This window comes from Hylobates moloch, unplaced genomic scaffold, assembly GCF_009828535.3.
Source record: "Hylobates moloch isolate HMO894 unplaced genomic scaffold, HMol_V3 SCAFFOLD_12, whole genome shotgun sequence".
In the NCBI taxonomy this organism is placed as follows: domain Eukaryota; kingdom Metazoa; phylum Chordata; class Mammalia; order Primates; family Hylobatidae; genus Hylobates; species Hylobates moloch.
This window is the reverse complement of record NW_026652287.1, coordinates 70,605,964-70,632,867: the sequence shown is the minus strand read 5'-3', so window position 1 is coordinate 70,632,867 and position 26,904 is coordinate 70,605,964. Positions and strand designations below refer to the sequence as shown.

Sequence of the window (26,904 nt, the reverse complement as noted above, 5' to 3'; positions counted from 1 at the left end):
GCAATAATAACAAAGTAAAAGAAATTACCTCTCAGCCGGATGCAGTGGCTCACGCCTGTAATCCCAGCACTTTGGGAGGCCAAGGCGGGTGGATCACAAGGTCAGGAGATCAAGACCATCCTGGCTAACATGGTGAAACCCCGTCCCAACTAAAAATACAAAAAAAAAATTAGCCGGGCGTGGTGGTGGGCGCCTGTAGTCCCAGCTACTCGGGAGGTTGAGGCAGGAGAATGGCGTGAACCCGGGAGGCGGAGCTTGCAGTGAGCCAAGATCGTGCCACTGCACTCCAGCCTGGGCGACAGAGCGAGACTCCATCTCACAAAAAAAAAAAAAAAAAAAAAAAATTACCTCTCTAGAAATGTATTTAATTAACTGGAGGTTGTGCACAATTCTTTTCCATTTTGTTTTTCTTCTCATTTTCAAAAACCTGCACCAAAGGATGGTTTGGTTTTTTGCCCCGTCCCCACCCTGATTTTTACAAGTAATCCTCCAATTATTTCATAGGAATAGTGGATGTTTACTCCATTTTATGTAAAATGCTACATAAATGCAGTTCCAATCAAGTCTCCTAACCACTCTGCTTGGAACTAGATTGGTATCCCAATTTCTGTAAAGATGCTGTTCTTTGGTTGGGAGGCAGTGATAAAATCCAGTTTGAGAAGAACTCGAGTGCCTAGAAAGAAACTTAGACTTTATCCTGAAATAGAAACTCATAAAAAGTTTTTGATGCTTCAAGGGGAATGAGGATGACAGATGGGGCAGATGTACAAAGAGATTATTTGGCAATCATAGAGGAAAGACGGAAAATAAGGAAGAGGCTGGGTGTGGTGGCTCGCATGCAATCCCAGCACTTTGGGAGGCTAAGGTGGGAAGATCATGTGAGCTCAGGAGTTTGAGACCAGCTGGGGCAACATGGTGAAACCCTATCTCTACAAAATAATGCAAAAATTAGGCTGGGCACGCTAGCTCATGCTTGTAATCCCAGCACTTTGGGAGGCCAAGGCGGGTGGATCACGAGGTCAGGAGTTCGAGACCAGCCTGGCCAACACAATGAAACCCTATCTCTACTAAAAATATAAAAATTAGCTGGGTGTGGTGGCAGGCGCCTGTAATCCCAGCTACTCAGGACGCTGAGGCAGGAGAATTGCTTGAACCCAGGAGGCGGAGGTTGCAGTGAGCCGAGATCGTGCCACTGCACTCCAGCCTCAGCAACAGAGCTAGACTCCATCTCAAAAAAAAAAAAAAAAAAAAATACAAAAATTAGCTGGGCATGGTGGTGTGCACCTGTGGTCCCGGCTACTTGGGAGGCTAAGGTGGGAGAATCACTTGAGCCCAGGAGGTTGAGACTGCAGTGAGCCATGATCACGTCACTGGACTCCAGCCTGGGTGACAGAGCAAGGCCCTGTCTCAAAAGAAAATAAGGAAGACACTTAGAAGGCTTTCAAAGTAATCCAACACAAAATGAAGGGACTCCAGGTAAAGGCAATAAAATAAGGAAAAAAGGGAACAGGCAAGAAAAATATTATTTTCAAAAAGGGAACTTTCATGATCACAGAATTAGATTTAGCTGTCATTACGGTTGTTACTCATTTTGACTATGCTACAATAGCAAACCAACATCTGAAAAATTCTATAAATATGCCTATCATTTTCCATAGACATCTATTTTTATTTTTTGTCATTACACTGCATATGCAATTCATGACATCATTTCCCACACTAGGACAACTAAGGTGTGATAGAAAGAAAACACGATTTAGAGACAGGTATTGGAAGCTCAACTGTACTACCTGTTCCCATACAACATGAGTGAGTCATTTAATGTCTCTGAGCCCCTGTTCCAACTGAGAAAGCATGTTGTGAATTATCAGGTCCTATACAGATGTAATGTGGTGCTGTTATGCCTTTAAGAAAAGCTTTTGGCACCAACCCATGGATTGGCTGCCCTTTTTGTTATAAGGTTGAATTTATTTCTATAGCAAATACAATCACTTCTAATTCTAAAGAGTCTAGACACTTCTATATCAATAAATACTAATGTTTTAATGACCATGCTGTCACGAAAACAATTAAGAAGCAAATATTATTTGTGCTATAAATATAGCTTTCTTTCCCTTTCTAAATAACATTAAAAAAAAAAAAAAAACAGTGTCTTTCTATGTTGCCCAGGCTGGAGTGCAGTAGCTATTCACAGGCACTATTATGATGCACTACAGCCTCCAATACCGGGACTCAAGCAACCCTCCTGCCTCAGCCTCCTAAGTAACTGGAACTAAGGGCACACATCATCACACTTGGCTTCCTAAGTCACATTTAAAAAAAAAGAAAAGGAAAAAAGAATTCATTTTGGTTCAGGAATTCTGCCATACTTTGTCTTTTCCTTTGAGAACAGAAAAATTGTGTTGACGTAAAGCCTGCTTATGGAACTCTGGGGCTTTCTGGTGCTGGTAGATTTATTCAAGTATATAAAATGAATATTATAGAACTTACTGTTATTATTCATTTTGACTATGCGTTTGTCATTCCGTATTTCAGGTCTGTTGGGAACCAAGAAGTACAAAGTGCTTTAAATTTATGGCTAATGATAAATATTGATATATTAATCAAGACTAAAACTTTGATTTATTATTTTTGATTTGATTTATTACTAGTTCTCATATTTTTTAATACTTCACTGGTTACTATGTGTATGAGTGTGATGAGTGGAAAAACCAGAGGCTATAAATGCACACATCTGTGCATTGATACCTTTAACCATTCGCATAAATTATATAAGTCAAGTAGGATTTCCTAATTATGTATGATCTGTCATATGATCAGAAGATTATAGGTACATGACTAAATTTTCAAGTAGCATTAAAAATTTTCTGTCTCCATATATATATATATATACACATATATTTAATACATATACACACAGACATATTATATGAAATGTGCACCCCTGATAGAAGTATCTAATAAAATTTTGAAAACTTTTTAAATCCATCAGAGTTTTTATTGGGCTTAGATTTAAAGGGAGTCTGAAAACTATTTAGTTTCTGCAGCATGCATAGCAATAGTGGACAACTGCCAGCAAAGGGCTTTATCACAGTATAAATGGGGTTTTAAGTGTTTGTTTCCACTGCAGGTTCTCCAGCCCAGGCACTTCCCAGTCTCATTGTTCCTTTGTTCTAGCGGATGTGCAAAGGATTGACTGTTTTGTTTTCTGGCTCAGAAAGATTAGATAAAGTCTGCATTTCTGAACTTCACCCTCTAGACACGCAACCTTAAAATTTATTTCTATATCTCGTATTTTGTGGATTATATATGTTTAGATTCTACTGATCATAACATTATTTTTTAAAATTTTTATCTGGCTTGACAGTACATGTAGATGACAGTATTGATCCCTTTTGAACTGTCACTGGAAGCAGCTGTCCCTCTCACCCTTGTCCTTAAAATGCCACTTCAGCAAAAGTATATTATCTCAATTGGGTACCACAGCATTGTTCTTGAGTTTCACTGGCTATTAGAATCTCATAGTCTCCTCTATATCTTGTTACTTCTCAAAACTGCCTTGGAATATAGGTATTATTATTATACTCCCCAGACAGATAGGAAAGTGGAGGCTTAGACAGGTTAAATAGCTTGCCCAAAGTCTCATGACTTTGTTAGAGCTGAGATTTGAATTTAATTCTGACTCCAAAGCCCATGCTGTGTGCCATTACATTTCACTGCTTCTGTGGCAATATTTTCACCTAATTATAGGAATAATAATAATAATCATCATCATAATAATAACAGCTAACATTGAGCACTTACTACATGCCAGATACAGTTCGAACTACTTTTTATATAATATGCAATGTAATCTTCGTAACAGTTCTACTAAAAAGATATTATTATCAGGATTGCATAAATGAGGAAACTAAGGCACAGGGAGGTTAAGGAATTGCCCAAAGCACACAGCTACAAATAGGAGAGCCCAATTCAAGCCCGGGCTGTCAAACTCTAGAACATATGTTCTTCAGGTGAACCAAAGGGCTGTGCTGTGGTGTGAACCATGCAACCTTGTCTTCCAAGCTCACCTGTGTTTCAGGCCCTCTGTTAATTTTTGGCGTAGTTACTGCTGCCTCAGCTTGCTTGTCAGCTAACATTTATGTTATTATTAATTATTGATGTTATAAATGTGGCATATATAATTTTGCAGTATGATATACTTAGCATAAATCATAGCATAAAACAGAAACATTAGATTTCATAGGCTCTATTAAGCCTATGGTGTCTATTGGTCAGCCATACATAGTCTTATGAGTTGTCCGTTTATAACTTCCTTTTGAATATAGAGTAAGGCTATCTTATTTCTTTTATATGTTAATTACAAGTGAACATCATCTTAAAACATATAAGAAGGTTATATCTTCTAATAAGGTCTATAATTCCTGGGGTTATATTGTGAGCACAGTATAGTCTACCAGGAAGTAGTGAAGTTTCTATAGCCATGCCATTATAATATCTGACCGGACCCTTCAATATTGGTCTCCAATGTCTTGATCCCACTTTCTAGACCAAGAACCATGTTGGATTTCTGAAAATTTCTCATAAAGATGTCTCTCACTAGTTCTACTCTCAGCACTCAGGGTAGGGGCAGCCCCTTATTTCTTAGACTTTACTCCCCACTGTACCAAAAGAATGGCTGCTCACTAAATATCACTGACTTAGTTCCTAACCCTGATATGCTTTTTATTCTATTCAATTTCAATGGTGGAGATTCAACATAGGCAAAGCAGGTCTTCTCAAACTGATCCTTGGCTTTGAGAGTTGAAATAAGGTGAACAGTTGAGTGCAAGATTTGCCCATTCCCACTTACTCTGGGTGCTCTGGCAGCACCAAAGTGCCCCAAAATTGAGATTTTAAATATCTAGGGATATAGGGGGCCGGATGTGGTGGCTCACACCTGTAATCCCAGCACTTTGGGAGGCTGAGGCGAGCAGATCACCTGAAGTCAGGAGTTTGAGACCAGCCTGGCCAACATGGTGAAACCCTGTCTCTACTAAAAATAAAAAAAATTCGCCGCACACAGTGGCGTGTGCCTGTAATCCCAGCTACTCGGGAGGCTGAGGCAGGAGAATTGCTTGAACCTGGGAGGCGGTGGTTGCAGTGAGCCGAGATCACGCCACTGTATTCCAGCCTGTGCGACAAGAGCGAGACTCCATCTTAAAAAAAAAAAAAAAAAAAAATCTAGGGATATAGGGAATCCCAGCTACTGGGAGAATCCATTTTGGTAAGCAAACCTATCCTAGGTTTATAATCAGATGTGTATCTTTTGTGGTTGTCTAATATCTAAAAACCACCCAAAGTTACGTATACTAGACACCAACACTCTACAACCTAGGATGAAGTTCAGTGTATATTTCAAATTATTTCTTAATATCTGTATTTTCTGTTGAGATCTTCAGTATTTATCCAGGCATAACCTGGATGTTTGTCAATGTTTGAAAAAGTTGCTAAACTGCAAGCCAAAGAAAATATAACTTTGCTTGGACTTTCAAGATCAGAGCTACCTTAACAACAACAAAAAAAGTTTTAGTAGAAAAAGGAATTCATATGACTAGTAGCTAAATGGGTTTTTTTTTTTTTTTTTTTAAAAGTGAAAGGGTAGGTTTGGAAGTGAAGCAAAATGCCAATTTATTTCACAAGTAACAGATTTTTGAGAAAAATGAACCTGGACTGCAGTAAAATAAGCAGTTATTTGCAAAAGTCTTCAAGCCATGTTCTTTTTTTTTTTTTTTTTTTTTTTTTTGTATTTGCCTTGCAGATCCTTTACCTCCTGCTAGGTTTGGAGTCAGTAAAGAGAAGACGACTTCAACCAGCTTGCATGTTTGGTGGACTCCTTCTTCCGGAAAAGTCACCTTGTATGAGGTGCAATTATTTGATGAAAATAACCAAAAGATACAGGGGGTTCAAATTCAAGAAAGTACTTCATGGAATGAATACACTTTTTTCAATCTCACTGCTGGTAGTAAATACAATATTACCATCACAGCTGTTTCTGGAGGAAAACATTCTTCTTCAGTTTATACCAATGGATCAACAGGTAAGACCTGTTTATTTTATAGCTGAGTAGTTAATAGGATACTTTTCAAGTTATACTTTATTCAAGGAATAGGAGTAAGATTGCTACTCCAGAACAAAGTTAATTAATTAGCAATTAGTTAAATTTGTAAAAGGAGCTTGTGGGATACAGTGGACAGACTGGACTGAAAATAGGATGCGTGGCTATGCTGGTAACTTGTTGAGTGGTTTTGAAGAAGTCATGGGACTTCTGTGGAACTGCAGTTTTCTCCAATTTGGAATAGATACTCCCTAATGGCCCTTCTAACTCAAATCCAAAGCAGCAAGACTTTCTGCCCCATTTTCTAAGTTTGTGCCATAAAACTTATTTTTTAGATGTTTTTATTCTTTGTATACTCTTCTCATAACATCAAGTCATAATGTTTCCTAAATATTCCTATGTTTGAAACAAGTCTTTGTTTCTTCGATGTGGTGAAAAATAAGCCATCTGTGCACCCACATATTATGATATACATGGCACATCGCTCCCTCCTTCCATAAAACATGTCTTTCATGTCATTTGCTCTCCCCTCATTTTCTCTCTTTTTAAATTTTTTTATTATACTTTAAGTTCTGGAATATTTCTACTTTAATTTCTGGGATACATGTGCAGAATATGCAGGTTTGTTACATAGGTATACACGTGCCATGGTAGTTTGCTGCACCCATCAACCTGTCATCTACATTAGATATTTTTCCTAATGCTGTCCGTTCCCTATCCCCCTCACCCCACAACAGGTCCCGGTGTGTGATGTTCCCCTCCCCGTGTCCATGTGTTCTCATTGTTCAGCTCCCACTTATGTGAGAACATGCAGTGTTTGGTTTTCTGTTCCTGTGTTAGTTTGCTGAAAATGATGGCTTCCAGCTTCATCCATGTCCCTGCAAAGGACATGAACTCATCCTTTTTTACGGCTGCCTAGTATTCCATGGTGTATATGTGCCACATTTTCTCTCTCTTTTTTAAATCTTCCTCTCCATTTTTCATCTTCTATAGTTCTTTCCTTTCTCTCTTCCACTTCCTGCTGTGCAATGTTATATACTTCACTGGCAAAAGCTACCTTAATACCTATTAAGTAGGAGAGGCAGACAAGTAAATTATGATGTAACTTGAGGCTGCAGACTTGAAAAGAGCACTAATCAAAGTTCCAGTGAAATTTCCAGAACCCTGTTATTTACTAATGCTATTACCAAGTTAAGATGTACAGAGGAACATAAATGAATGTGTGACTTCTAATTAAATGTGTCTATGTCTCCTATAAGAGAATTATGAATGACATTTGGACATGCATTTTATCCCACTAGTGCCATCTCCAGTGAAAGATATTGGTATTTCCACAAAAGCCAATTCTCTCCTGATTTCCTGGTCCCATGGTTCTGGGAATGTGGAACGATATCGGCTGATGCTAATGGATAGAGGGATCCTAGTTCATGGCGGTGTTGTGGACAAACATGCTACTTCCTTTGCTTTTCATGGGCTGACCCCTGGCTACCTCTACAACCTCACTGTTGTGACTGAGGCCTCAGGGCTGCAAAACTACAGGTGGAAACTAGTCAGGACAGGTAAGTTCCCCCTAGCTAGCTGAAGAAGAATAAAGTGAAATCAAGAGAATGTTTAATAAATCAAGTTTATTATATGAATAACAGTAATATAGGACAAATTGAAATTCTTATAAGGTATAGAAAACTCATATCCACTTTTCTACTCAGAAAAAGAAGGATTCTCTTTCATTCTAAAGTTTAGGCTAGCCCTTGGCAACATTTTGAGTAGGCAAAGTTAATTACTGGTATGGACCTAGCTTCTCTTCTTCTCTTTTTAATACTCCATCTCCTTGCTAAGGATTCCTACTTCCTTTTCTTTTTTTTTTGAGACGGAGTCTCACTGTGTCGCCCAGGCTGGAGTGCAGTGGCGTGATCTCGGCTCACTGCAAGCTCCGCCTCCCAGGTTCACGCCATTCTCCTGCCTCAGCCTCTCCGAGTAGCTGGGACTACAGGCGCCCGCCACCACGCCCGGCTAATTTTTTGTATTTTTAGTAGAGACGGGGTTTCACCGTGGTCTCGATCTCCTGACCTCGTGATCCGCCCACCTCGGCCTCCCAAAGTGCTGGGATTACAAGCGTGAGCCACCGCGCCCGGCCACTTCCTTTTCTTAACCAGGCATCCACTGTCTTTATGACATCACTCACAGTGAACCAGAGTTACTTTCTCCATGCTATACATAGCCCTACTCCTGTGTGATAGTCATTTCCAAAATTTTCTATCTAACCACATGACCTGGGACCCAATACCACAGGACCTATTCCCACAGCCTACCCTAGACTAATAAATGAATCTATGCTAAGTATTAATGAGTAATTTATACAAACTTTCATTCATTCAGCCAATAGTTATTCAATGTAAGCTAGATGCTGGGCATTGCTGATATAATATCCAAGAGAGCCAAAGTCTTTGCTGCCCTCACAGTGCTTACATTTTAGTAGAGTCTAATGCTTCTAGCAAGTCTAATGTGTGCATTAAATCTCCTCTCTTGGTAAGTTATGTAATTTTAAGAGAAACTCTAATATATGTAGCACCTTAGACATTAGTTTCTGGAACTATAGGAGGCTGGTGGGAAAGATATTTGAGGACACCAGTACATTTACATACCTTTTATAGCACACCTCAAATATATGTAGCTATTCCTGGCCAAAAATGTTCTTAAAAGTTATTTATGTACCTCAAGAGCAAATTGCATTCCTGACTGCCTTATGCAAAATCAGAGTGCTATGCCCATTCTTTTTTTTTTTTTTTTTGAGACAGAGTTTTGCTCTTGTTGGCCAGGCTGGAGTGCAATGATGCGATCTCAGCTCACTGCAACCTCGGCCTCCCAGGTTCAAGTGATTCTCTTGCTTCAGCCTCCCGAGTAGCTAAGATTGCAGGCGCCTGCCACCACGCACAGCTAATTTTTGTATTTTTCATAGAGATGGGGTTTCACCATGTTGGCCAGGCTGGTCTTGAACTCCTGACCTCACATGATTCACCCGCCTTGGCCTCCCAAATTGTTGGGATTACAGGCGTGAGCCACTGATCCCGGCCGCCCATTCTTTTAAGGAAGCTTCATTAATTTATATTCTAGAAAGAGTATTAACCAAAGGGTATCTCCTTTTTAATCACTTTCCTTTGATGAAGTAGTAACACAACTCATTAACTTTATCATGATTTAATATAAAAATTAAAGTAGTTTTATCACATAAAATTTTGTAATCACCAATCGGTTGATCTATTTACTATGTACTCAATATTACTGAATATTAATATATAAAGGCGATAAGAAATGAGGCAGATGGCAGACCTCTTTGTGCATTCCACTTAAAGAATTTCTGAACTGGAAAGGACCATTGTAGGTCTTTGACCTAGCCTCATTTGCCAATAAGAAACACCATAAGGCTCAGTGAACTAGAAGAGCTGTCCAGAGTTTCCCAGCTGACTAATGGCCCAGTCTGAACCAGAATCCAGGCTTCTGCCTGCCAAGGTTTTGGCCTTGCCACTAGGCATATGGCCTACCTTTGGTTTTACAACATTACTTTTTGCCTCTTTAAAACTTTTTTTTTATTTTTTCACCATCTGAAGAGGATAATGTTTGCCTCTTGAAGTGCTTGTTTTCTCCAGAGCAAGGAATGTGGTTTGCAGAAATAAAATTACAGGTCAAAATTTGACCATAGGACTGGTGAGAGATCCTGAGTAAAAGTCTCCTTTCTGTTCTTTCCTAATTAGCCCCCATGGAAGTCTCAAATCTGAAGGTGACAAATGATGGCAGTTTGACCTCTCTAAAAGTCAAGTGGCAAAGACCTCCTGGAAATGTGGATTCTTACAATATCACCCTCTCTCACAAAGGGACCATCAAGGAATCCAGAGTATTAGCACCTCGGGTTACTGAAACTCACTTTAAAGAGTTAGCCCCCGGACGACTTTATCAAGTTACTGTCAGCTGTGTCTCCGGTGAACTGTCTGCTCAGAAGATGGCAGTGGGCAGAACATGTGAGTCTTGGGCTCCAGAATGTTCCTTGGTTGCTCAAATCACTCTCTGATCCACCTTAAAATAGGACAAAATAAGTTAGCAGGAAAACTCCTTTCCCAATCTGAGAAGTGGAGCCTATGTAACTGAAGGTGTCTGGAGTATGGCCCATTCTTCTGAGTCACTTAGGCATATGAGTTTGGATTTCTGAATGACCTGCATGTTGTTTCTGTCTTATGCTTTTTCATGTCACATCACTTACGTAGCATAAATGCATTAGCACTGATACCAGTATATAAAACATTTCTGATTCATTCTTACAGTGAGAACCAGTTAGCATTTAACCATGTTTTCCATACATTATTTTACATTATTTTATTAATTTATGTCCTCAAACACTTATCTATCCAGTGCCTTATATGTGTAAATTACCGTACTATTGTTAAAATGAATAAGACATGCTACTTGCCTTTAAGGCAGGATCCAGCAAACTACCCCATCTGGTGCCAAATCTGGTCTGTGGCCTGATTTTCTTTCGCCCTCAAGCTAAGAGTGGTTTTTACATGTTTAAAGGGTTGTACCAACAAATAAGCAAACAAACAAGAAAAAGATGAGACAGAGACCATATGCATCCTGCAAAACCCGAAATATTTACTACCTGATCCTTACAGAAAAAATTGTCCAACTCCTGCTTTAGAAAAGTTTCATTTTAATCACACAGACGTGGAATACACACATGTACAAAAATAAAAATAGTACATTTTAATAAGTGACTGTATTGATACTTGCATGTATCAGGCACTGACTAAATAATTTACACCCATTATTTCATTTAGTTCTCACAACAAAACTGTGAGAGATGTCCTGTTATTATTACCATTATACAGATAATCCAAAGAGGTCAAATAATTTGTCCATAGTCATCCAGCCAGTAAGTGGTGGAGCTAGAATTTAAACCAGGCTATTTGATTCCAGAGTCCATTCTCTCTGCTATTAGAGATCTGAAGTAAGAGCTATATGGTCAAAAAGGAAAGATAAAATCTTCTTTCATAAGAGCAGTAAAAACTTGGAAGAAATGGGAGCAGGGTGCTGTGGCTCATGCCTATAATCCCAGCACTTTAGGAGGCTGAGGTGGAGGGTTGCTTGAGCCCAGGAGTTTGAGACCAACCTCGGCAACATAATGAGACCTTGTCTCTACAAAAAAAAAAAAAAAAAATTAATTAGCTGGGCATGGTGACATGTGCCTGTGGTCCTAGCTACTCAGGAGGCTGAGCTGGGAGGATTGCTTGAGCCCTGTGATTGAGCCATGATTGCATCACTTCACTCCAGCCTAGCAATACAGTGTGACCCTGTCTCAAAAAAAAAAAAAAAAAAAAAAAAAAAAAAAAAACTTGGAGGAAATAGAAATGGTCTTTAATAAGGACCTAAAAGATGTAACGTTTGTGACAAACAGGGAAAAGAGGGAAGAGCTTTTGGGGTGGAGGGGACAAAATAAGCAAAGGCCCAGAAGCAGAAGGGCCCAGGAGACTTGCAGGTCTACAGAACATACAACTGGAGGCCAGCTTTCCAAAGGGTAGGGAAGGAGAGAGGATGGCTGCAGAAAGTAGTCTCAGTTAAGACTGGAAGGATATGGGGTCTGAACTGAAAGAGCCAAAAATATGTAAGCAGAGGGCTTGACATTTTATTCTGTAGATTATAGAGAGACCTTGAATGTTTTTAAGCAAAAAAAAAAAAAAAAAAAAAACAATCTTGCAAGAACATTAATCTTTTCAGTTGGAAAAGAAAGAAAGGAATGCCTCATGATCACGACATCCAATATCTCTTCCAAAGGATGCCACATATCACTAGATTATTAACACTATAACAGAAGATTACATTACTGATATTACTAAAATGATTTTAGCAGACATTTCTTGTGTGTCAAGTGTCTCCAAAATAAAGAACACTCATTTGCAATCCACAGACATCAAGAGGGGATAGAAATGTTTTGAACTGCAGATATTGTGTCTCCTATCTACTGCTGCCCAAGAAAAGTAAATGAGTATCCTTACTTTTGGTCTGTAATATCTCCTTTTTGACATCATTTCACCATTTAGTTCCAGACAAAGTTGCAAACCTGGAGGCAAACAATAATGGCAGGATGAGGTCTCTTGTAGTGAGCTGGTCGCCCCCTGCTGGAGACTGGGAGCAGTATCGGATCCTACTCTTCAATGATTCTGTGGTGCTGCTCAACATCACTGTGGGAAAGGAAGAAACACAGTATGTCTTGGATGACACGGGGCTCGTGCCGGGAAGACAGTATGAGGTGGAAGTCATTGTTGAGAGTGGAAATTTGAAGAATTCTGAGCGTTGCCAAGGCAGGACAGGTAGGCAAATAAGAAGATGTTAATAACAATGGAAGAGTAATTTGTTCCCTCTCGCAGGTAACCCAGGTAACTGCCATAACTGCTAATATCATACCCTGGTGTTTTCTGAATTTGAGATATTAAGGACTTTAAGGCTAACATGGGGTTTCTAACACCTAATTTGTCAAATTAAAACATTTAAAATCACTTCCACTAATAACTCCATTATTTCATGAAAGAAAGCCATTTTAAACACCAAAAGAGTAGGATGGATACATTCTGAAAATAAAGACTAACCCTTCCCACAAAACAAGAACGTTTTGCTAGTGATCAGCATTACGGAACCACTGCCTTGACCTCATGTTGACTAATGTGGGGATTTCAGGTACCAAGGAAGAGTGATTAAAGTGGAGAGGGATATATTTGGATTTTAGGGAAGGGAAGAATAAGGCTACTGAAATGAGAAAACAGACTCAAAGAGGTTATAACTTGCCCAAAGCTTTGCAATATAATCGTGACAGCAAGAATACCAAGATTCATGTTTCAGTATCCTCATACTGTCAAATACTTGTACTCATATTGTCAAATAAGAGAGTTGCATTTCTAAGTTCAACATTTCCTTGATAATCCTTGTAATGCGAAATACTCCATATTTAGAGTGAAATTCAAATACCTTCTCTCTTAGTTCGCCTGATAATAGGGAAATAACTACGTGGATTCACTGTTCTTCTTAGAACAATGTCAAAGAAAAGGATCATGACACCCACTTAGCTTGCCAACTGTGTCTTGCAGTAATCTCCTCATCTTCCAAATATTAGTATCCACTGGATGATGATCAAAGACCTACAGCAGCTTAAACTAAGCAACTTTTAGTATTTCACAGGACAAGTGTCTCTGTCATCTCCAATATTTTATCACTCACCTCAAATGATTTGGAAATGTAAGATCACAGAACATTAGGGGCTCTCAGCTGTCAGCATAATTCTCAGGAGAACTTTTATTTATTTATTTATTTATTATTTTTACATTTTGAGACAGAGTCTTGCTGTGTCTCCCAGGCCTAGGCTGGAGTGCAGTGGTACAATCTCAGCTCACTGCAACCCCCACCTCCTAGGTTCAAGCAATTCTTGTGCCTCAGCCTCCCGAGTATCTGGGATTACAGGCATGTGCCACCAGGCTCAGCTAATTTTTGTACTTTTAGTAGAGACAGGATTTTACCATGTTGGCCAGGTTGGTCTCAAACTCCTGGCCTCAAGCAGTCCGCCTACCTTGGCCTCCCAAAGTGCTAGGATCACAGCCATAAGCCACGGTGCCAGGCCAAACTTTTGTTTTTCTTTTTCTTTCTTTTTTATTTTTGAGATAGAGTTTCACTCTTGTTGCCCAGGCTGGAGTGCAATGGCACGATCTTGGCTCACTGCAACCTCTGCCTCCCAGGTTCAAACGATTCTCCTGCCTCAGCCTCCCAAGTAGCTAGGATCACAGGCATGTGCCACCACACCTGGCTGATTTTGCATTTTTAGTAGAGATGGGGTTTCACCATATTGGCCAGGCTGGTCTCAAACTCTTGACCTCAGGTGATCCACCCGCCTCGACCTCCCAAAGTGCTGGGATTACTGGCATGAGCCACTGCACCCAGCCCAAACTTTTCTTAAACTGTGTCTCCAGTTTACCTTATTCAGGTAACTTGAAGTAGGCCTCGATGTAAATAATCAAATTATTTCTCTATACTGAAGAAGGAAGATGGAGAGTTAGGGACTCAATTAGAATGGATTTATAGAAAATTTATGGATGCAAAATTTACAGTAAAATTTTTAATACTTGATTCTTTCATAATTTAAGGCAGCAACACTTTATTCTTTTCTTTTCTTTTTTTTTGAGACGGAGTCTTGCTCTGTTGCCTAGGCTGGAGTGCAGTGGCACCATCTCAGCTCACTGCAACCTCCACCTCCCCCATTTAAGCAATTCTCATGCCTCAGCCTCCCGCTGAGACTATAGATGTGAGCCACCACGCCCAGCTAATTTTTGTATTTTTAGTAGAGATGGAGTTTTGCCATATTGGCCAGGGTGGTCTCAAACTCCTGACCTCAAGTGATCCACCCGCCTCGGCCTCCCAAAGTGCTGGGATTACAGCTGTGAGCCACCGCGCCCAACCAACAGTTTATTCTTAATGTCTCCTAGAAATTGTAATAATAAAACCTTTTAAAGGAATCAGTTTTGAGATAAGTCCTCAGTTAGATGCTATTATTGCCAGCCAACTCGCCCTTCCATGAACACATCAGTGCCCCCCACTTCAGAAATGAGGGAAAGTCGCACTTGGTCTCCTCAACCTATGGGGGTAACAAATACTCCTAACTCCACCTAAATACTCAGACAGGAACTTTTCTTTGTGATTTTGTGAATGACAAGATTGGAGTAAATATTTTTGTATTACAGAATTCATATAAAAAGATAAAGTATTATATAGTCAAAAATCAATGACTCTTCTGGAAAGATGTTTTCTAATTGAGTCTGTATTTCTGGTTACATGAACAAAGTTTTTTGTGATAAGATTTTGTTTTAATGCTCAGAGACATTCGTAAAACATGTTGAACTGAAACACTCTTAAGGATGGAAGAGGAGAACTCTCAAAAGTATACTCTATGAATGTGCCCCAGTCCATCAATGACCCAAGTCTCCATTGCTTTTTCCTCAGTCCCCCTGGCTGTCCTCCAGCTTCGTGTCAAACATGCCAATGAAACCTCACTGAGCATCATGTGGCAGGCCCCTGTAGCAGAATGGGAGAAATACATCATTTCCCTAGCTGACAGAGACCTCTTACTGATCCACAAGTCACTCTCCAAAGATGCCAAAGAATTCACTTTTACTGACCTGGTGCCTGGACGAAAATACATGGCTACAGTCACCAGTATTAGTGGAGACTTAAAAAATTCCTCTTCAGTAAAAGGAAGAACAGGTAGTAACCTTTATAAATTTTACATTTTAAAGTGTTCTGTCTGCTGAATTACTATTTAACATGCAATTTACAAGTATTCATTAACTGCCTATTATGTACTGAGTATTGTTTTATGGATCCTTTCTATTGTGTTTGTTTTCTATTTTACCAATTTCAGTTCTTGTCTTTATTAGTTCCTTCTTTTTACTTTGCTTGGATTTAGTTTGCTAAACTTGAAAAAGAGTAAAGAACAACCGTTTCAAAGAGTTTTGCTGTCAAGGAGAGCAGAGAAGTAGAGCAGCATCTAGAAGAGGAACTATGGTTGAAAGGAGGATGATTTTTTAAAGGCAGAAGAAATAACAGCATGTTTTATGCTGGAGGGAATGATCTAGAAGATGTAGAAGGGAAATCATGATGATGTAAAGTGAGAGGGAAGAATTGCTGCAGTTATTCCATGAGTAGGCAAGAGGTATTGGGATCTAGAGCACAAGTGAAGGAATTGGCTTTAGAAAGGAGCATGGGGAATCTAACCTCAATGTCAGCTGGTGTATTAGTCTGTTTTCACACTACTATAAAGATTCTACCCAAGACTGGGTAATTTATAAAGGAAAGAGGTTTAATTGACTCACAGTTCCACATGGCTAGGGAGGCCTCAGGAAACTTACAATCATGGTGGAAGTTCAGTTAGAATGGCGATCATTAAAAAGTCAGGAAACAACAGGTGCTGGAGAGGATGTGGAGAGATACAAACACTTTTACACTGTTGGTGGGACTGTAAACTAGTTCAACCATTGTGGAAGACAGTCTGGCGATTCCTCAAGGGTCTAGAACTAGAAATACCATTTGACCCAGCCATCCCATTACTAGGTATATACCCAAAAGATTATAAATCATGCTGCTATAAAGACACATGCACACGTATGTTTATTGCGGCACTATTCACAATAGCAAAGACTTGGAACCAACCCAAATGTCCATCAATGATAGACTGGATTAGGAAAATGTGGCACATATTACATCACAGAATACTATGCAGCCATAAAAAAGGATGAGTTCATGTCCTTGGTAGGGATGTGGATGAAGCTGGAAACCATCATTCTGAGCAAACTATCCCAAGGACAGAAAACCAAACACCACATGTTCTCACCCATAGGTGGGAATTGAACAATGAGAATACTTGGACACAGTGGGGAACATCACACACCGAGGACTGTTGTGGGGTGGGGGGAGGGGAGAGGGATAGCATTAGGAGATATACCTAATGTAAATGACGAGTTAATGGGTGCAGCACACCAACATGGCACATGTATACCTATGTAACAAAACTGCATGTTGTGCACATGTACCCTAGAACTTAAAGTATAATAAAATTAATTAATTAATTTTTAAAAATCATGGTGGAAGGTGAAGGGGAAGCAGGCACCTTCTTCACAAGGTGGCAGGAGGGGAAGTGATGGAGATCAAAGGAGCCCCTTATAAAACCATCAGATCTTGTGAGAAATCACTCACTAACACAAGAACAGCATGGGGGAAACCGCTCCCATGATCTAGGCACCTCCCTCCTTGGACATATGGGGATTACAATTCAAGATGAGATTTGGGTGGGGACACAGAGCCAAACCATATCAGCTAGGAAAGAGAGAATATGTGGGTGCAGATGCCAATAGGTGGATCGTTGTAGGGTGAGCAGTTATCTTCTAATTGCTTTCATTTTTTCCGTGTAATTGGAAGCAAAGTCATCAAGATTTCCCTTTTTAGTTGGACGCCGTGGCTCACATCTGTAATCCCAGCACTTTGGGGGGTCGAGATGGGTGGATCTTGAGGCCAGGAGTTCAAGACCAGCCTGGCCAACATGGCAAGACACTGTCTTTACTAAAAATACAAAAATTAGCTGGGAGTGGTGGCACATACCTGTAATCCCAGATACTCGGGAGGCTGAGGCATAAGAATCACTTAAACCCAGGAGGTGGAGGTTGCATGAGTCGAGATCCTGCCACTGCACACTAGCCTGGGTGATAGAGCGAGACCCTGCCTCAAAAAAAAAAAAAAAAAAAAATTTCCTTTTTCAACATATATACTATTGTCCTGGATCTTATTTTTCTCTCCTCTTTTGATCCCACAAAAATATAATTATTGCTTTATATAGTCAACATCTGTTTAGATATACCTACCAATTTACTACCTTTTTTCTCATTTTTTCCTCCTGCATCTGAGATGTTTTATCTGGGATTATTTTCCTTTATCTTGGAGAATATTATTCAAATTTCTTCATTGAGAGTTTCTAGGGACAAACTCTCTCAAATTTTGTTTTTGCTGGGCATATTTTTATATAGCTCTCATCTTTATATAGCTCTCGGTCTTGAAAGATATTTTCCTTAAGTTCCGACTCTGTGTTTAAAGCTATTTTCTCTCAGCACATAGAAGATATTATTCTAGTCTTTCTGGGATTTATTGTTGCGCTGAGTCAGCTGTCAGTCTGATTTTTATTTCTTTATGAGTCTGTTTGCTATGACTGCTTTTTTGCCTTTGGGGTTCTGTTGTTTCACAATAATGATCAAGGTGTAGATATATGTCTTTTTGTTTCTCTTGCTTAAGATTGATTGGTATTTCTGTACTTTCCAACTAGTGTCTTTCTACAATCCTGGAAATTCTCAGCTATTAACTCTCTGATATTGCCTCTTGCCCCTTCTCCATTCCCCGCTCTGTCATCTTCTGGTATTCTAGAACACACGTATAAGAACACATCAATATATTTCATATTTTCCATGCGTTTTCTCTCTGAACTACAGTATAGGTAACTTTCTCATATCTTTGATTCATTTCATTAATTCTTTCTTCAGCTTTGTCTAATCTATTTTAAAATCTACCCACTGTGTTTTAAATTTTAATTGTTCACTTTTAAGCATTCTCTTTGGCTCTCTTTCAAATTTATGTTGTGCTCTGTTGCTCTTTAGTTATATTTTCATTCCCCTCCTGTATTGTTATATGCAAATTAACAATGTTTATTTTCCATCCTATGTCTGATAATTATAAGAGCTGAAATCTTCAGAAGTTCTGTTGTCTTTTGATTTTCCTGCCTTTTGTTTATGTTGCTTTATTTCTTTAAATGTATGTGATTTCTTTTTACTGTAAGCTCGTTTTCCCTAGAATTTTATTCTGTGGAAATTATTTAAGGCCATGTTTGAAGGTGAGTTTCAGAAAGAATTTTCATTTGATTCTTTCAGGTGCACAAGACTACTATCAAACCAGACCTACTTTAATCTAAATTGTCAATTTTAGGTTTTTTGATCACTTGGGTTTTATAAATTCAGGTTGCAAACACATTGAAACTATCTTAAGTTTATGAATTCTCAGAGGAAATTGTTTTCTCCATCCAGTATTAAGAAGGCTGAAGTTGTATGGGGAGTAAAGAGAGACTATTTATTTCACTTATACTTAGAATGTAGCCTTTCCAATGTTATGCAAGGTCACCTATGAGTTTCTTCAGCCTGGAAAAATCTACACTTTACCTCCTTTCTCCAATATCCTGCAGTGCTATAAAATCAAAGCTTACATTTGCATTTGAAAGGTGCTCTCAACACAATAGTTTGCTTTATGATCTAATTACCTCTGTATCCTTTACTTTTTGGCCTTTGAGAATCCCTTACATTCCTGACAAGTCATTCATTTACATTTTCATATTTTATTCAATATGTATAGTTGTGTTTATTAGAAGGATTTTCATGGTATCTAGCCTATCATACTGCCAGAAAGGTAAGTCCAAGGCATTGTTTTAGACCTAAGGTCATTTTTATCATCCCCACCACCCATATTGCTGGGTCATATGGTAAATGAGTGTTTAACTTTGTAGAAAAGTGCCAAACTGCTTTCCAAAGTATTTGTAAAATTTTGCATTCCCACCAGCAATGTATGAAATTTCTACTTCCTCCATATTCTCAGCATGTAGTACATGGTATTAGCAGTTTGTTTTAAAATTTAGCCATTCTAATGGAATAGCCATTATAATAAGATAATGATATCTCATGTGGTTTTAATTTGCCTTTTTCTAATGTCTAATGGCTTTGAGAATCCTTTCACAAGCTTATTTGTCACCCATTTATCTTCTTTGGGTAAGTTTTTTGTTCAAATATTTTGCCGGATTTTAAAATAGGATTGTTTGTTTGTCCTTGGTCAAAATGTTTTCTGTTGGTTTTTCATTTTGATGCCTAATTTATCAATTTTTTTCTTTCATAAATCATGCTGTGGTGTCATATCTAAAAATAATTGCCTAAATCAAGGTCACAAAGGTTTTCTCCTAGAAGTTTATAGTTTTAGGTTTTAAATGTAGGTCTGTGACCCATTTTGAGTTAATTTTTATATATGATGTGAGATATGGGTGAAGGTTTTTCTCTTTGCACATAGACATCTGATAATTCTACCTGTATGTATTGAAAAGACTATCTTCTCTCCATGAAATTGCCTTTGGATCTCTAAAAAATCCATAGATAGCGTATTTGTTCTTCTATTTCTGGGCTCTCAATTCTGTTCTATCAATCTATGTTTCTGTCTGCCATTTGCCAGTATTATCCTGTCTTGATCACAAGATTTTTAGTGAAATCAGGTGGTGTTAGTCTTCTAACTTTATTCATCTTTTTCAAAATTGCTTTGGCCACTGTAGCTGTTTGCCTTTCACATAAAATTTAGAATTATAATTGAATCTTTAGAATTGAATCTGATCCATATACAGTAGGATTTTTTTTTTTTTTTTTTTTTTTTTGAGACGGAGTCTTGCTCTGTCGCCCAGGCTGGAGTGCAGTGGCGCGATCTCGGCTCACTGCAAGCTCCGCCTCCCGGGTTCACGCCATTCTCCTGCCTCAGCCTCTCCGAGTAGCTGGGACTACAGGCGCCCGCCACCACGCCCGGCTAATTTTTTGTATTTTTGGTAGAGACGGGGTTTCACCGTGGTCTCGATCTCCTGACCTCGTGATCTGCCCGCCTCGGCCTCCCAAAGTGCTGGGATTACAAGCGTGAGCCACCGCGCCCGGCCTGTAAGGATTTTTTTAATGAACACTTTTGTATCTTAATCCAGAAGTCAATGAACTTTGAGAAAGAGGGGTGCCAAGGTTCCAATCCCTTTGATTATTATAATTCAGGAAAGAGGCACAAAGAAGAATGTATATTGACCAAGTGCCAACTTCAAGATCTGTGTATGAGATTTGTTAAACGATAAGTTGGAAGTAATAAATGTTGTTAATTAGGAAAAGGACACAGGCTTAGGGGTTAGACAAATCTAGCTTTCAGTTCCAGGTTGGCTATTTGTTAGCACTGTGATATAGGCTAAATTACTTACATTTTATGATCCTTGGTTTCCTCGTTAATAGATGGAATAATAAAATCAACTTTATAGAGTTCTGAATGGGTGTCAAATAATGTAACCTTTATGAGACATATAGCTCATAACTGGCACATAGTAGGCATTCAGTAGTTGTTGTTATTATCATTATTATTTTTAATATATATTATAATTTATATTATTATCACATGTTCATGTATAGTAACAGCCCCTTTGAGAATGTGCCAGTGTAGAACTAACCAGTTTGCTAGACCATAATCACCAGACTGAAGGGAATTCCCAATACCACCCCATAACAATGATTGGCTCAGGTAGATTAGATAGCTTTGAATTCTCGTGGGGTAAGGACAGATAAAATCACATTAACTAAGCCGTTTTCAAAAATAGCCTTCATTATCTAAAATTTAAAATCAAAACCACTTAATAAGCATGCATCATCTCATCTTTGGATCTTAAATAATTTCGATTCCCTATATAAGCAGCTTTTTCAAAGTACTAGAGCCTCTCTAGAGGAGTAGTTCTCCATATGCCACAGGAAATAGAACTGAGAGTCTATAGCAACAACACAAAAATTATTTTTAGCACTTTCAAGTCTGTCTCCATTTTTTGACTCATTTTTCTTACACTTTCTTAAGGTGACTAAGTGTCATTTGTTTTTTCTTCTGTCTACTGTTTTAGTGCCTGCCCAAGTGACTGACTTGCATGTGGCCAACCAAGGAATGACCAGTAGTCTGTTTACTAACTGGACCCAGGCACAAGGAGACGTAGAATTTTACCAAGTCTTACTGATCCATGAAAACGTGGTCATTAAAAATGAAAGCATCTCCAGTGAGACCAGCGGATACAGCTTCCACTCTCTCAAGTCCGGCAGCCTGTACTCCGTGGTGGTAACAACAGTGAGTGGAGGGATCTCTTCCCGACAAGTGGTGGTGGAGGGAAGAACAGGTAAGAAGTAGAGATATGTGTCTCTGACTTACTAAGATCTGAGTACATGAGACCCCTATCAGAATATTATAGAAATATCCTAAAATCAGACTCATCCCTGGCCTTCATAAAAGCTAAGTTTCATAAAAGCTAGCCATCCAGAAGGTATATGGAATGGAAATTGGGCGATGGGTGATGGCAAGAGAGAATAAATTCTGAATTTTTTTTTTTTTTTTTTGAGATGGAATTTCGCTCTTGTTGCTCAGGCTGGAGTGCAATGGCGTGATCTCGGCTCACCGCAACCTCTGCTCCCTGGGTTCAGCGATTCTCCTGCCTCAGCCTCCCGAGTAGCTGGGATTACAGGCATGTGCCACCATGCCCTGCTAACTTTGTATTTTTAGTAGAGACAGGGTTTCTCCATGTTGGTCAGGCTGCTCTCGAACTCCCGACCTCAGGTGATCCGCCTCGGCCTCCCAAAGTGCTGGGATTACAGGCGTGAGCCACCACGCCCGGCTGAATATTTTAACATCTCCAATGAACATGTAAGAGCTCCTCACTCGATGCCTAGACTTATCCCCCTATTCAGTTGATTTCCTTTGAAATGTTTATGTCCCAGTTAAGGTAAACAATAATGGATAAAAAACAAAATAAACCTCCCAAAGAAAGCATCTTTCACTCTTTTATATTCTTGGTTTGCAAGACATAAAAAGAAAATGATCTCCAGTTAATATGGTCAGAGGTGGAGTTGATCTAATTTCCAGGTCTCGTATATTTTCATAAACAACGTTAAGTGCTTAATATGCTATCTAAACAATTTTTCTCGACCTTAAGAGCTCCCTGTTAGAAAGCTAAGTAAACAAATAAGTGTCATTATGGTCATGTGTGTCAGGGAGCCATGGCACCGAGGAAGGAGGTAGAATTTTCTACGTAATACAATGAAAGAACATAAAAAATTAATATATATGATATATAAAATGGATGTTTGTTTCTTAGAAAGAAAAAAATTACATAAACCCAATAGAAGCTTTGATAATTATTAGTGGGACCTTGTCTACTTAATTTTATATAATTATTGTGAGTTGGATTTCAGGCTTCTCCTTCTGCATCCTCAACACTCAAATTCTGTTTATCAGCTGCAGGCATCATAGATGCATCTCTTTCCAAACTCATGAATCTCACCTACTTAATGAACCCAGAGGACATTAACTTCATTAACTCTTCCAGAAGAACAATGAAGTCACTGAGAAGATGTTTCATAGTCTTGGTAGAAATTCACTGGTGTACGCCCATTTCCCTCATTCTATGACAGCTGACATTGTCACCTGCATCTTTTTTTTTTTTTTTTTAAGACGGAGTCTCATTTTGTCACCAGGCTGGAGTGCAGTGGCACGATCTTGGCTCACTGCAACCTCCGACTCCCTGGTTCAAGTGATTCTCCTGCCTCAGTCTCCCGAGTTGCTAGGATTACAGGCACGCACCACCATGCCCAGCTAATTTTTGTACTTTCAGCAGAAACAGAGTTTCACCTTGTTGGCCAGGATGGTCTCGATCTCCTGACCTTGTGATCCGCCCGCCTCGGCCTCTCAAAGGGCTGGGATTACAGGTGTGAACCACTGCGCCCGGCCCGTCACCTGCATCTTTCTCCCTGATATTTTCTTTCCTTTCTTTTAATGGTTCTCGGCACCATCCATTGGTGTAGCACGCTTGGGGGTAGGGAGCTGAAAAGCTTAGCATGGAAATCAGGAGGCCTAGGTTTTGCTCCTAGTTCTGCCATTAACTTATTTCCCTAAGCTTCTGTGTTTTAATCCACGCACAATAATTCACTCCTACCCTGGGTGTCAGAATAGGGAAGGAGAAATAATAAAGCTGAGGAGAGGAGTGGAAGACGACCTTGCATTCATTTCCCAGTGATTTGCAGTTATATCAGTCACATTCGACTGATTTAATTCGTGCTTAGACACTGTATAATGTGGGTGTTCATGATTGGATGCCTCTATTGGTTGGGATCCAGTCTCCTACCATCGGTGGCTCTTCTTTGCTGTAGGTCCTCAGAGCTCTCCCCATTTCTCCAGAGAATGGAGGTGGGGGAGGGGTACAACTCATCAGACTTGGGAGTAGACATTTCACTTCCACCCACATTCCACTGGCCAGAACTCAGTTACATGGCTACATCTGACTGCCTGGGAGCCTGAGAAATGCAGTGTAGCTGTGTGTCAAGAGGAAAAGGAAATGGTCGGGGAACCATATTCTGCCACACAGGTTGATTCTCATTTTATATACCACAAGGATTGTCCAACTTATTATGAGCTACTAAAATAGTCTAGTCTGTGCTATCTCTTGAAATAACTGTGCACGTTAAATAAGTGAGACTTACAATTATTTTTACACCTATATTTTAATTAGAATAAAGGTACAAGTATTTGACCCATATTATATAATAGAAGCATTCAAAAAAGGGACAAGAAATTCTTTGAAGAATGGTCATAAAGTTTTGAGGAGAGAATCAAATATGAATAAATATGAGCACGAGTTATTTTACTCAAACATATGAAGAGTACACATTATCATGATAAAGGAGGAAAATGGGAGACTCCTGTAGAAGCACAATAATAGGGATTTTGAAAGGTGCCTCTTTTAGTAAATTTTGTACACAATCAATTGTAAAGAATTCAGTGGCTAAGGCCTTGATAATCCTTATCATCTCCTCAAATTGCTGAATTATTAGTCAATATTAAAATAATTTTGAAAGGTATTCTTATATTTCACCTGTTTCCACTGAGTTGAAACATATAAATAAACCCTCCCAGCCCAGATAAGATGGCAGAATATTTAAAATTAAAGATACTAGATATACTTAACAAATCTAATTCTAATCTGAGAAAATGCTCATCCTAAAGGAAAAACAAATTTTGTATCTATTTTTTCTTAAACATGTGAATCATATTTCTGTGAAAACTTTTGATAATTGTGTCTTTTCTAATAAAATGTTAGTAGTTGCAAATATTTCCAGCAGTTTTTAAAAACAAGCATAACAAGTTGCTTTTGAGAGCAACTAAAGGATGTATGGATGGTTGGATGGCGGAAGGAAGGAAAGAAAGAAAGAAAAAAGGAAGAAAAGAAGGAAAGAAAAGGAAGGAAGAGATGTACCAATATATAAATCTTCTGGCTGAAATGTTCAACTTTATATCTAGGAAATGTCCATATATGTGGATCAACATTACCAGAGTTGTTCACTAGAATGCAGTTTATAATTTTTAGTGATGGATAAGTGCTTTTAAGTATAAGGTATGCTTTGGGGCTTAATTCACAAAGTCCGAGCATATTATATTAGAAGGATTCTCAGAAGTCATCTAGCCAAATCCTGTCCATTATAAGTGATGTACTTGATATTGACAATCATATGAAACTGTTAAGTTAATCAACTAATGATTAAAACAGTATTGCAGTTCATATATACTGTAATATTTTAACCCTATATTCATTTATGGCAGTACTATTTAGTGGGCACCTATTTCTGATAAGTGGTTCAACTTTTACTCAATATTGCAATTACTAATTTGCTGACTATACATCCAGCCAGAGAACTTCTTAAAGACATTCATGCCTTTTTCATTTTTGTATACCTGGCAAATAGTAGGTTCTTGGTAAACGTTTGTGACACTAATCCCCAATTCATATAAGCAAATGATTATAGTTGACATCAGAAAACCCATTATCGCCATAATAGTTCTCTCTGCCCTTGGTTGGTCCAGCTTCCAGACTTCTTACTTCCAAGATAGGTTTTTAGGCTTATTTCTTACCACTAGAGGGCAGGAAATGCTTTGCAAAGGGAAAACGGTCCCTCTGGTTGTGTTAGCTGTTACTTCCCGGGAATAAATAACTTCATCACAAGAAAATTGAAGCTATCCCAGTTTAAGGTCTTTAGAAAAGCTATCGTATTCTTCCCCTTTCCACTCAAACATTTTTGCTTTATTGGGAAGTTTGGTTCAAGTTGATTCATTTGGATTGTTGAAATATTTGTTCCCTTTCTTACAGGGAACCTTCTAAAACATTCTATAAAGATGCCTCTGCTTGAAATGCTTTACAAACAGCAACCCCATAAAAATGCTGTAGTGGCATCCTTGTATTTACGAGGCATCCCAAAGGCCTCCTGACATTTTTATTTTGATTAGTCTTCTGATGTAAAAACACTCAGCTTCTGGAAGCTGAGTGAAATCCTCACACTTCCTTGACCGCTTATGTAATCAGATTAGATCTCCTGAGTCCACGGTTTGTGCTGACTGCAATAGACGATTCAAACTTTTGACTGTGTTTTTCTTTTTGAATCCCCCCCACCTTTCAAAATCACAGTCCCTTCCAGTGTGAGTGGAGTAACGGTGAACAATTCCGGTCGTAATGACTACCTCAGCGTTTCCTGGCTGCCGGCGCCCGGAGATGTGGATAACTATGAGGTGACATTGTCTCATGATGGCAAGGTGGTTCAGTCCCTTGTCATTGCCAAGTCTGTCAGAGAATGTTCCTTCAGCTCCCTCACCCCAGGCCGCCTCTACACCGTGACCATAACTACAAGGAGTGGCAAGTATGAAAATCACTCCTTCAGCCAAGAGCGGACAGGTAAGGCTGCATGAACGTTCAGGGCTCCGTAAGATCCAATTCACATGTGGCTCAGGGCACCACAGAGCTGTAGCAATTCTGTAATGATGGGATGCAAGGCCCTTGAGATCACAAAACTGTTATGGAGTCTTCGTATTTTACCCCAAGAAACTCCTTATGTGAGCAGACCCTGTGTGACTAGAATTTATATCATATTCAAATAGCATTAAAAGTATTCCCGTTTATGGTTGCTAGGGCCTGGCTTTATATATCTTAACTATAACTAACCCTTATGAACTCCTTATTGAGGTAGTCATTGTTATTATTCTCATTTTACAGATCAGGAAACCAAGGTTCAGAGAGGTCAAGTAACTTGCCCAACTATTTACCTTGTTAAACAGCCAGTATGTTTCAGATCCTGGTTTTAAACCCAGTTCTGAATGACTCCAGTGCCTACAAAGCTCTCCATCCTGAAATCCATCCTGAAATGTCTGTTGGTCAAAACCACTATTCATCCTTTTTCACACAAGGTGAAAATGTGAACCTTTATGGTTCTGGGACTAGGGAGCAAAAATCTTAGCAAAGGAAACAAATGTTCGGTCCAATGTGCTAGAAAGAATTAAATTTAAATAGCTACCATTTTCCCAATATATTTATGCTTTCTGGGGTTTATACCTGAGATTTCTGCTTA

The 26,904-nt window shown here is 39.0% G+C and overlaps 1 protein-coding gene across 3 annotated transcripts in view; it reads left to right on the top strand.

Moving 5' to 3' along the window:
* Nucleotides 1-26,904, top strand: part of PTPRB (protein tyrosine phosphatase receptor type B) — a 123,636-nt gene that overhangs the window by 35,476 nt on the left and 61,256 nt on the right. For all 3 annotated transcript variants that reach the window (XM_032170731.2, XM_032170733.1, XM_032170732.2), the window contains 7 exons: nt 5,801-6,079; nt 7,399-7,656; nt 9,847-10,110; nt 12,184-12,453; nt 15,125-15,385; nt 21,375-21,641; nt 25,971-26,234. In XM_032170731.2, the coding sequence (XP_032026622.1) occupies nt 5,801-6,079; nt 7,399-7,656; nt 9,847-10,110; nt 12,184-12,453; nt 15,125-15,385; nt 21,375-21,641; nt 25,971-26,234 (1,863 nt within the window). The remainder of the gene's footprint in view (nt 1-5,800; nt 6,080-7,398; nt 7,657-9,846; nt 10,111-12,183; nt 12,454-15,124; nt 15,386-21,374; nt 21,642-25,970; nt 26,235-26,904) is intronic.